This window comes from Temnothorax longispinosus, chromosome 10 (genome assembly GCF_030848805.1).
Source record: "Temnothorax longispinosus isolate EJ_2023e chromosome 10, Tlon_JGU_v1, whole genome shotgun sequence".
Classification (NCBI taxonomy): Eukaryota; Metazoa; Arthropoda; class Insecta; order Hymenoptera; family Formicidae; genus Temnothorax; species Temnothorax longispinosus.
This window is the reverse complement of record NC_092367.1, coordinates 3,897,107-3,909,958: the sequence shown is the minus strand read 5'-3', so window position 1 is coordinate 3,909,958 and position 12,852 is coordinate 3,897,107. Positions and strand designations below refer to the sequence as shown.

Genomic DNA, 12,852 nt, shown 5'->3' with positions numbered 1-12,852 from the left:
ACTCGCGTCAAATACGTGTTTTAAAGTCTAACAACAATTTGTATTCTGATAAATTGCAAAATTATAAATCAAAGGACCCCGCAACGGTCATGGGGGGTTTTGGCTCCCAGTCAAATTTAACAATAATGTAGGATAATTTAGTTCATAAAATGCTGATGAAAAGTGTTTATAGGCAAAAAGCCCAAAAATGGACAGTTTCCGAGATATAAGTCATTAAAGAGTGGAAAAATGAGAGTTTCAGGTTTCAACTAATGGCAGTTTGCAACAGGCTGAATGCCATGCTTTCACTAAAACATTTACTTGATTGCTGAATGAATTATACTTATGCACAGTATGCGTGTTCAAAACGTTTTTCTCTAAAATGCTTAGTTTTTGAAAGAAAAGGGGTGGGCGGGTGATCTCAGACACCCGGTATATGTTGCATACATGTCATTCGATGCAATGACATTATATTATGTATGGTTTGATCATTGACTTGACTATGTGAACACGCATACTGTGCATAAGTATAATTCATTCAGCAATCAAGTAAATGTTTTAGTAAAAGCATGGCATTCAGCCTGTTGCAAACTGCCATTAGCTGAAACCTGAAATTCTCATTTTTTCACTCTTTAATGACTTATATCTCGGAAACTGTCCATTTTTGGGCTTTTTGCCTATAGACACTTTTCATCAGCATTTTATGAACTAAATTATCCTACATTATTGTTAAATTTGACTAGGAGCCAAAACCCCCCATGACCGTTGCGGGGTCCTTTAGGAAACATGTGTTTGTTGAACTAACTTCTACAAATTTTGAGATATCGGGTTATTTATAATTCTATTATATTCTACAGTCTTTTCTACCTCTATGTCATGTATAATTCTTTAAGATTTGGTTGATTAGACCAAGTTTTATACGCGATCAAAGGTTCATATGAAATCCATATATGGACCATGTAACCTGAAGTCCCAAAGTCAACATCGATTTAACATTACGTAGACCGCAAAACTCCACTTGTGTTACTAAGCTGACTCTCTATCAGTGCATAAAAGGTTAAATTTAAAATTTAAAAAAGTATGCAAATTAAAAGAAATAGAATATTTTTAAAATAAATAGTTGTTGAAGGTTATATCAAGCTAGCAACCACTGGTATTGAATTTATTATGACGATGTTAAATTTCATATATATGATGGTTCGTACTTTGCGCACTCTTATGACAACGTAACATTATTTGAGCAAAAATACATTAAAAAGCGATACCTTAATCTGACCTAGAATAATGTAATGTTATACCCAGAAGAGGATGGAGCCCGTAAAATTTGTGTAAAAATTATATAAAAATAAAAAAAGTGTGCAAATTAGGAATTTGCACATTGCTTTGTCAACATTTTATTGTGCTCATAAAACTTCCTCTATGAGAAAGCCAAACTAATAAATACTGAAAATTATGCATCAAATAAAATACAAGCTTTCATAAGAAGAGCTTTGTGAGCGCAATAAAATGTTGATAAAACAATGTACAAATTCCTAATTTGCATACTTTTTTAAATTCAAATAAATAGTTACAAAATATTTGTATTTCCCTTCAATAAGATTGTGTAATTTTAAAGATTGCGATCTTATTGTGTCAATTATCTGAACGTACAGCTCTGATACATATTAGAACGCAAACAAACGTTCACTTTAAATCGTAAATATTAGATTCTCATGACTGATATAATTGGACGACTACAATTGGTAGATGCGTGTATGCATATTAAACGATACATGCTTCTTCCACCATTCTATCGATGAAACCTAACAATAAAGCATATAATAGCATTCGAAACGTTCCCAAAAGCTGAATATAAGGTAAAGGTACCAATACCCGGACACTTAAGCATAGGAAATGTACCAATACCTGGACACGTATCTGTGTCTGGATACCTTTAAAAAAAATATAAATTTATGAAAATAAACGTTTGGATATTATAACTGAAGTTTCAAACTACAAAAAAAAATAATTTTATCTTTGATTTTAATTCGCGTTACACTACAAAAACAAATGTGTCATTTTTACACACTTTATCGTGTGTAAATTAAATTCACTTCAAGTGTGTTTTTAATTTACAATCTCTGTGAGCTTTAAAATTCCCACAGTACTGCTTCTTACGGCGCTCGGCCGCTAGCACGCGCTTGGATGGGGGAAAACGGCACCGCGATCCGGTCTCTGGCGATCACTGTACTGTAGAGACCGCGGTACAATATTTTCTGTTCTGTAGGACAGGCCTGCAATTTGTGCGATTTGTATTTTTCGGCCGATGTTGTAATAATCCTTACTCCTTCTGTTTCGAAATTTCGCTTCCGTGAGTAGTCTATAATAATAGATGCTACGAAATAAGGGATAATTCGTATATAGTAATTATTAGGAAAAGTCGCAAGCTCGTGCGGACATGTAAAACCAATTGTTTGAATTTATTTTCCAATAATAGAAAATTTGATTGTTTGAATAATTCGAATGTGAAAGAAATTTTGAACGAAAATAGTTGTGTTTATTGCGGAGCAAAGAGTAAGTATTAATTTTTATTTTATTCTGTCTCTGGACACAAAATTACCTGTATCCAGGTTTCGATATATTTGTTTATAATTTCAAAAAGAATAACGTGAGGTTTGAGAAGATTTACATTTTTTAGAAAATTTTAAATTAATATTAAGAAAGAACATCGTCTGCATTTTTCTATTTCTTTATTTTTTAAATAATAAATCAGAATTTGTTTATCACGTTTTTATATTCGATATTTACATGAATTGAGCAGCATGTGTTATTTCATAGTGTAGTACTATGTGTTTCTGGATGCATCAGAAAAAATCTATTTATATTCAGAGCAATAAATTTATTTCATTACATAAATGTTACTGATGGAAAATAAATTTTGATAAAGTGTAGTAATATTTTATTATTTGCATTCTTATATACTCTATTTATTCCGTTTATTTATATGTCGCAGAGAACTAATTGTATCGTAATTGATTCAATATTTTTTATGAAAATAAAAGAAAGAAGTATTTCTATATAATTTATTTTGAATTAGATATATATTATATATATATATATAAAAAGGTGATTTGACTAAATTTATTCACGCAATTTATTCATCGCAATTTCTAAATGTACAAACAAACATGTTTTGAAAACAGTTTTGCTATTGTAACCACAATCATTGCATTAAAATAGTAGTTATATAACGAGTGTATGAGTGATTCATAAATAAATATTCAAGGATAATAAATTGCTAATTACTACGTTCTACAAAAAACAGGCATAGTGAGGGCCGATTTCATAGTCTCAGATTAACTTGATCCTCCGATCTAGTTAATCAGAAACTGTGAAATCGGCCTGAGGATACAAGATTCCTTTTTCATAAGAATAGAAAGTCAAAGTAGATATAGTAGAATACTTGATCAAGTTCCAATTCGTGTGAGATTCTCAATTAATCAAATCAGCAACTTGATTCATCTAAAGAATTAAAGAAAAAAGACAACTTCCAATTACTTATATAAAAATTTAATCACAGGCAAATAATTGTGTATGAATTAAATGGGAAGGATCGAATTTCTGCAATAATTTGGACTCGGTACGAAGATTTAGCGAGGATCGAGCATGGAAATTTTGAGCGTGAAGTTTGCACCGTTAAACGTACCTCTACAAAGAAGACTACAAACGTTAACTGCCGCGATATGGATATTCATCACCCCTTTCGGTGCTCTTTGGGGTTACATAATCACGGCTTATCTTCTATTCTACACAGAAACAATACGTTACTTCCTGATACCGTACTTCCTCTGGATGTATTACGATTGGGACACCTGCCATCGTGGCGGTAGAAGGTAATAATTCTACCAATCACTTTTAAAGTAGTCGACACTGTGTACAAATAAAAATTTTGACAATTGCTTGAAGACAATTAATGCAGTACAGTAAATGAATAAAAAGTCTGTTGTGACATTTATTGAATGTTATATAAGAGAATAATATTATAGCCGCGCGATAAAAAAAGTATTTATAGAAATGATTATTGATGAATTATTAATGTTTAAGAACTAACTATGTCTTATATTTCAGTGAATTATGGACAAGAGTGGTGAGAAAGAACGTATTCTGGCAATTATTTTCCGTTAAGATTAGTGAAAACGGTGGACTTAAATCCCAATAAGTCTTATCTTTTCGTTTGTGTACCTCATGGCATTTTCTCCATGGGGATAATTGGTTCATTCGGAACGGACGCATTGGATTGCAAGAAGCTATTTCCTGGACTTGAAATGCGTCCAATTATTCTCGATCAAAACTTCACTCTGTTCAGAGAATATCCTTCTTCCTTAGGTAAAAGCTTTTATTATTTTTTCTCTTCATTATATAAATTTTCCTCGTTTACAATAAGCAATAAATCTTATAGTAAACGCTTTCGATATTTTTTGCAATACATAAATACATTTATGTGTAATAATATTATGTTAATAAATAACATATGTTAATACGTAACGTATTTCTTGTCTGTAAAGAAGATTGTGTAAGTGTGCTCTGAGTTTTCATTAAGAAGAAACGGTTTGATATGTTAATGTAATGATAATTTAAGCGTGGATGCTTCGAAAGAGATATTTTTATATGTAAATGAATCTCGATGATTAGCATTTATCCCACATTTTACGAGATAAGATTATAACAATAATGATGTTTACGCATACCAGGTTTCTGCGGTTCTAGCGTGAGAAGTATCGAGTATTTATTATCAACACCGCCGGAAAGCCCGTATACCGGAAAAGCTACAATTCTTATTGTCGGTGGTGTTTCCGAAATGATGGAATCTACGCCAAGCACTTATCGTATTCTTGTGAAAAGAAGAAAAGGCTTCATAAAATTAGCATTAAAACACGGGTGAGGGCGATTAAACATATTTTTTTTACATTTGCATATATAGTTCTTAACGTATATACACGAACTATATTTTAATGTTCAGCAAAAATCACATTGAAAGAAAATATTGTCTTGCAATCTGTTCAGATAATAGTTTTTATAAAACATAAATCATACGCCGTAGAACAATAGACACTCATAATAATCAATGCGACTCAAATCTAATACAATTTTATGATTTAGTACATCATTGGTTCCTGTCTTCTCCTTTGGTGAAACGGATTTATACAATCAAATATATCATCCAGAAGGATCGACTTTTAGACGCATACAGAACCATATTCGCAGTCTCATTGGTGTACCACCCGTCGTTTTCGGGCAGAGGGTTCTTTCAGTATTCATTTGGCCTTATTCCGAAGCGATTACCTGTCACCGTAGTCGGTAAAGTTCTTTTTATGTGTTTATACGATTTTCCATATTTAGATTTATATTTATTTATATTAATATAATTATTTCGAATTTCATGTTTCACTTTGTTTTAGTGGGCAGTCCTATCAAACTACCGAAAATAACGGACCCCACGCCTGAAGAAATTGACACATATCATGACAAATTCATCAAACATTTGGTTGAACTCTTTGAGACGCAAAAGCACAATTATATAAAAAATGCAGAAAAAGTTACTCTCGAACTCAACTTATAATGCGTATATGCGTATAATGCGTATATACTTAATTATAATGCGATCGAATCATATAATCATATCTATATAATTTAGAATGTAGATTTGTGTTTCTGTTTCGAAATTCCCTAGGCATTCTAAAGATTGCTCCTCTTTCTAAGGGGGCAGTTAGAAACAGATGAAGAATAAGGTTAACCGAAGGCTACAGTTAACCGACGTTGGTGAAACTGGCCTTTAGAGAGATGCAAAAAATTTCACGGGGACTGGAGGGTCGGATTGTCAGAAAATCATACTTGTTTTTCGAAATATTTTGACAACATTTTAACAATATTTTGACAATATTTTGTGACAAACTAATTAAATGTGCGCGAAAGTGAAAGAGGTATATTTATACCTGATATATATGGTTGAAGTAAATACCGCTTTTCTTTTCAAGATCGTCGTTTTGCAATAATATCTCGGCTCTCGGTGGTCTGATCAAAGCGAATTTTAATTAGATTATAAATCACTACAAGAAACCATCGAATAAAAATTGACAAAATGGCAGTTATTACTAAGAAAAAAATTCAAATTTTTCTATCCTTTTACAATAAAAAAATTAATATCTCGAAATAAAATATTTTTACGGGCTTGTCCATGATTCATCTGAAAGCTAGATGAACGAACATTGCTTTAAAATTAAAATTAATTCAAAGCTTAGTTTCAGAGAAATCACTGCAAAAAGTTAAAAAGTAAAACTTGGAGAAAAGCGCGTTTAAATGCGATTTACACATCAATTAATCATACCTCAATTATGATACTTACTTACTTTAATTAATGATACTTACTTTATGCAAACAAGTATTAGTAATTTCAAAAAATGAAATTTAAAAAATTGAAAATCTGACTCCCCCCCCAGTCCCCTTAATGCATCTTTGTTATGTGCATTATTATGCCATTTAATCTATCTTACTTATAAAGTCTCGATATCAAATTAGAAGTAAAGTCAAGACTTATAAACATGCATTAAAAAATATATATAATTTAATCACGAGATATATGTTTACACACATTTCCTGTACTACATATCGAGTATATATCATTTATGTATATTCTTGAAATGTTATTAAAATTAATAATATTTTTCGAGAGTATAGCCCTAATTTCATATTTTTATAATACTTAAAAATTAATTTCTTGTCTCAAGCTATATGTTCAAATTGTAAGTATAGTAAATATATAACGCAATTGTAAGGAATACTAATTATAAGGGGTATAAATTATATAAAGGGTAATTATATACATCATAAAGAATTACAAAAAAATATTTAATAAATATTTTTTATGTCTGAACTAATAGTAAAGTAATTTGATAAGGTCTGAATTAATAAAATAAACACGCTAGCAATCATTATAGTACAATTATTGTATTTGGCAAATGAAATAATTTTTTGAAGTATCACTACTATACAGGGTGTATCATTTTAAGTGATTCAGCTAAATATCTCTTAAAGTAAAAGAGATTGGAAAAATTGTTTCAGACAAAAGTTGTTTGGTTCGAAGGGGGACATAAGATGGTGTCATTGGTTTGACCATGGATGGTCGCTTAAAGCTCACGTGAACAACACCTTTAATTTCTTAAATGGAAACTTCTATTTTTCAATATTGCATATTCTTGTAGCTAATCTCGAGAGCTTTTCAAAACATTATAATAAAGTATTTTTTCTTTAAAAACTTTTGGAATTATGAGGCTTGAAAGTTCTAGTATTTTGACATAAAATACAAAATATCTTGTAAAACATTAATTTTTCGGTAATGTTACCTTAATACTTTTATGCACAGAATAATGAGACGAATCAATTGATATGGAAAAAAGACATGGTTGCTTTCAAGAAAAAGTATGCAGATGCGTGTTGCAAATTACATATTTTTCAAGTCTTATAATTCCAAAAGTTTTTAACGAAAAAATACTTTATTATAATGTTTTGAAAAGCTCTCGAGATTAGCTACAAGAATATGCATTGAAAAATAGGGATTTCCATTTAAGAAATTAAAGGTGTCGTTCACGTAAGCTTTAAACGACCATCCATGGTCAAACCAATGACACCATCTTATGTCCCCCTTCGAACCAAACAACTTTTGTCTGAAACAATTTTTCCAATCTCTTTTACTTTAAGAGATATTCAGCTGAATCACTTAAAATTATACACCCTGTATATATAAAATAAATTATATAATTGCTATTATATATATATATATATATATATATATATATATATATATAATTTTAATTTATAAGAGACAATTAAATACAAAGAAAAAGGTGATATAAAAATTAATTATTAACTATATTGTCATTGCTATTCAATCATAACTTATTGACAACTAATTGGCATATAATTGTATTAACGTGATATTTGTTACAATTATAATAATAAAGAAGCGTGAATGGGACATTTTTATTTTAACTCAAATTCAAACTGAATATATGTTTTAAATATCAATACATGTTTTAAATACTGCAGAATTATTTATATCCTTACTTCGCAAAATTGTAAACTTTATTTAGAAAATACCAGATATTTGTCAAAGAAATAAGAATTTCAATACCACTATATGTCCAAAAAGCATCTTTCAATTTAATACAACACTAATTTACATATACGTAACAAAATATTAGGTTAACGGCGCATAATCTAAAGACCGGCAATCGTTAAATAATTCTGCAGACAGTGTCTGATGACTGTAATTTATGAATAAAACTCGAACGAGCCTGACCATCGGATTTTGAACGTTGGAACTTCGTTCATGGACGATCATTCAAGTGTTTGTGAGTATGTGAGTGAGTGTAAACACATGTATACTCCGTTACACATGCTTTCCTCATGCTATCGGCAATCGGCAAAATCCAACAGTAGGACGGGTGACGCCGTGCCGAACGCTCCGTGGAAGCAGTCGCAGAGACAAATATACCTACGCACGGCGCACACACGTGGCCGCCTGCACTGAAACGCACTATCTCACCTGTAGGAAACGACAGTCTGTGACCTGGCAGTGTACCAAAAGAAAAAGTGCGATCTTAATACTCTGTACTTGCCGAGATAGCCACAGGAGTCTAGGTAATAAATCGGAAAGGCGTGCATCTTGTATACAAGCTAGATTACAATCGAACTATTCGGAGCAAGAACGTTCGAACGTACGGTACGCTTATCGAACACGAGTTGCGCTATAAGTTGAATTCGTTTCACAGTGTTTGAGAATTTGACAATTTATGTAAAAAAAAAGTTGGGATTTGGAAAATAGTATTTTATAAATAGTAGCAATTAGTTTTTATTTATTCCTCATTACCGACATTTGTTTGAATTAGATTTTTTCGATTATATTTGTTTACAGCCTTAAAAAAAATATTAATAATATAAAATTTAAGATATTCTGAAGTTTAGCATATCGATATTCTCTCACAACTTGCATTTTCACATGTATAGACATGTAGATAGCTACAGCCGGACCTTATTTTTCAGTGTGTCTCATATTATTGCTCCAAATAGCGTTTTTTAATTAAAATTATAAATCTAATATAATCAAACAATGAAATATATAAACGTATATCTTTTAGGTAACTACTCGAAATCACTGGTATCTATGGCAAGTGATAAATCTGCGATAACGATAAGGTATTTTATTCTCTGAAAAGTTTCAAGGAGAGTATAACAGCGACACCATATGAAATCATCTGTAAAAATACCGCAGTAAGTTCATTTAAGCTATAAAAAAAGTATTTGTATATGTGTCGCAAAAAACTGGCTGTATTTGGCACCGTACCAATTTCTTATAAGGAAAACGGTAATTTGGTCGCGCGATCGCGATTTAACATGCAAATAAACATGTAAGTCAATCACTATTTAAATAATGTTGAGACAATTTCATTCCTCTTGTCATATTTGTTATAATTAAAATATGGAATATAAATATCGGAAACGGGTATGGAAATGTAATAATGGAAAAGATCGCGGCGTAAACTAAACGAAGAATCGATTTGTAAAAAAAAACATCGAAAATAGCATAGATATAGAAACAAAGTCCGTTCCTTGCGGAGGAATCAAAGATAGACTTTGTGCGTCCGTGCGTCCGTTTGATAAAGTGCCAGTTCATATTAGATCCACGGTCAGCCGAAGCGATGCAACCAGTTATTATAGAAGAACCGAAAAGGCATTCAGGTTCTAATAAAAACATTGATCGATCGATATATAGGGAATGTGTACCGTATGAAACGAAAGAAATCGGTTTTCTCCGATAATTTAAACTTGGCACGAAGACTTAATGAGAAACATGGAAATTCTGGGCGTGAAATTTGCACCGTTAAACGTGCCTCTGAAAAGAAGACTACAAACGTTGGCCGCAGCGACATGGATTTTTGTCACCGCTTTTGGTGATTTTTGGGGATACCTAATCACGGCTTATCTTCTATTCTACACAGAAACAATACGCTACTTTCTGCTAGTGTACTTCCTTTGGATGTATTACGATAGGGACACTTGCTATAGTGGTGGTAGAAGGTAACAATTCTATTAATCTCTATTAAAGTAGTCGACGCTGTAGATAAATAAAAATCTTAGCAATCGCTTGAGAATAATTACTCAATGCAGCACAGTACATAATTTAGTAAAAAATATGTTATGATATTCATTGAAACTTATATAAGAGAATAGTATTAGCCGTGATAAACACTCTTTATAAAGATGACAATTATTAATGTTTAAAGAATGATATATGACTATATCTTATATTTCAGTGATAATACATGGACGAGAGTGGCGAGAAACAATGCTTTTTGGCGTTATTTTTGTGATTATTTTCCAATAAAATTAGTGAAAACGGTGGACCTAAATCCCAACAAATCTTATCTTTTCGCTTGTGTACCTCATGGCATTTTATCGATGGGGGTAATGGGTGCATTGGGGACGGACGCATTGGGTTGCAAGGAGCTATTTCCCGGATTAGAAATACGTCCAATTACTCTCGATCAACACTTCAAAGTACCTCTGTTCAGAGAATATCCTTATTCCTTAGGTAAAAATTCTTAATAGTTTTTTCCACTAAGTTTTTCTCGTAGTTTTTTTTGTAGCAAGCAAAGTCTTGATATAGTAAAGAACCGGATCAGTATTCCATATAGTGGCATATTTTGGACGTTTTATTCAATCAGTATATAAATACATTAGAATTATATTATATACATTAAAATTTTTATTATTACAGTAGAATATTTTATTATTACATTAGAATATTATGTTAAAAAATGATATTATAACATTATATATTTAACAAAATTGTTATTTAGTTTGACCCGTCTGGCCACCATTATTGAATGTTAACTTGTCACGACGTTTCGATCATGGGTTGCGATCATACAGGAATTCCTCAATTTTTATGTATTTATTCATTTACGCACTTAATTATTTATTTATGTATCGTTTGTGTGACTGCAATCCATGATCGAAACGTGGTGACAAGTTAACATTCAATAAAGGTGGACAGTCAGGTCGTACTAAATAACTATTTTGGTAATTATTACTGGCGAGACAAAATATTATATTCTGTCCGTTATATATTTCTTGTCTATAGAGAAGATTGTTTCTAGCTATTTTTCTATTATGTGAAAAAATGCAATTGTCTTAATGATAATTTGAATATGCGTGTACTTCGAAAGGGATGAAAGTTTTTTTGTACATGAATTTTGAATTGATAATAAGTATTCAAAATATATATATCATTTCCTTTCCGTAATTTAATTATAACGGTAAATTCTCGATTGTTTATAGGTTGCTGTGCTTCTAGCGTGAAAAGTATTGAGCATTTACTATCGACACCACCAAAAAATCCACATACCGGAAGAGCTACAATTCTCATTGTTGGTGGTGCTTCCGAATCACTGGAATCGACGCCGGGAAGTTATCGTATCCTTATAAAAAGAAGAAAAGGCTTCGTAAAACTAGCACTAAAATACGGGTGAGTAATTATGTACTTTTTGACATTTGTGTGGTATTTAGCATATGATTTAGCATATGATTTAGCATGTAATAAATTATATTTTTATGAGAGTATTTACCGTAAATTATATTTAAAAAAAAATTTTGCAATCTATTCACGCAATAGCTTTTATAAAATGTAAATCATATACCGCGCAAAATAAAGAAAAATGTAAAATACGATATTAATCACACATAATAATTATACTCAATACCACTCAAATCTAATACATTTTTATGATTCAGTACGGCGTTGGTTCCTGTTTTCTCCTTTGGCGAAACGGATTTATACAATCAAATATATCGTCCAGAAGGATCGACTTTCAGACGCATGCAGAATTATATTCGCGGTCTCATTGGACTGGCACCTATCGTTTTTTCGGGCAGAGGATTCTTTCAATATTCATTTGGCCTTATTCCAAAACGATTACCTGTCACCGTAGTCGGTAAAGTTTCTCTCTGTATATTCACAATTTTATACATACGTTGGTACCAGAAAAGTACTAATGTGCATACTAAATTGCTAAATATTTCATTATTCTGACTCTATATTCAAATCTTACCTTTCTTTTTATTACAGTTGGCAATCCTATTGAATTACCGAAAATAGAGGAACCCACGACTGAGCAGATCAACGAATATCACGAAAAATTTATGAATGGTTTAGTCGAACTCTTCGAAACACAAAAACACAATTATATAGACAATCCAGAAAAAGTTACTCTCGAGCTATGATATCCATCGCATTCAAATGTTATAGTGATGTAATGTAGAATGTAAATTTGTCATTATTTTGAAATTTTCATTAAAAAAATTATTACTGTTTTAAAGACAAGATCTCGGAAGAAAAAGAAGAAGAAGAAGAGAGATTCTATGTACAATTAAGAGATCTTAATGTACATTGTTATGTTATTCATTTAATACAATTTACTTATAAAGATCCTCAATATAGATTATAAGCAAGGTCTTGTAAAAATACGTGCAAAAGACTATATTGAATAGAATTTAGTTAGTAGTGTCATTGCAGCGATTTATATATTATACATGTATGAAGTATGTATTCTATTATATTAGAAGCATGTTATTAAAATTAACATTGTTCTTTGAGATTAAAATCAATTTTTTCTCCAGTTTTGTAATATTTAAAAATTAACTTGTTGTAAGATCTATGCTCAAATATACATATAAGTTTACTTCATAAATAATAATTAATAAGTATCATTTTGTGTTTAATTCGATGATAAAATAAACACGTTAATAATTAATAGATTTATTAAAATAAATAAATTG

At 30.9% G+C, this 12,852-nt stretch overlaps 1 protein-coding gene and 1 pseudogene across 1 annotated transcript; both read left to right on the top strand.

Annotated features, from left to right (window-relative positions):
• Positions 1–2: 2 nt before the first annotated feature.
• Positions 3–7,800, top strand: LOC139819961 (2-acylglycerol O-acyltransferase 1-like; annotated as a pseudogene).
• A 637-nt stretch (positions 7,801–8,437) lies between these two features.
• On the top strand, positions 8,438–12,849 carry LOC139820372 (diacylglycerol O-acyltransferase 2). The gene is made up of 7 exons (XM_071790567.1): positions 8,438–8,655; positions 9,153–9,285; positions 9,788–10,092; positions 10,329–10,606; positions 11,356–11,542; positions 11,809–12,008; positions 12,143–12,849. Exons 3-7 carry the CDS (start codon positions 9,857–9,859, stop codon positions 12,295–12,297), a joined length of 1,056 nt encoding a protein of 351 aa, XP_071646668.1. The 5' UTR covers positions 8,438–8,655; positions 9,153–9,285; positions 9,788–9,856; the 3' UTR covers positions 12,298–12,849.
• Positions 12,850–12,852: the final 3 nt, after the last annotated feature.

What these genes read in the sequence shown, in the direction of transcription:
- LOC139820372 (XM_071790567.1), top strand. Translation starts at nt 9,857, where the DNA reads ATGAGAAACATGGAAATTCTGGGCGTGAAATTTGCACCGTTAAACGTG. An exon ending in AAACTAGCACTAAAATACGG is followed by an intron (nt 11,543 to 11,808) that starts GTGAGTAATTAT and finishes TTTATGATTCAG; the next exon opens with TACGGCGTTGGTTCCTGTTT. An exon ending in ATTACCTGTCACCGTAGTCG is followed by an intron (nt 12,009 to 12,142) that starts GTAAAGTTTCTC and finishes TTTTTATTACAG; the next exon opens with TTGGCAATCCTATTGAATTA.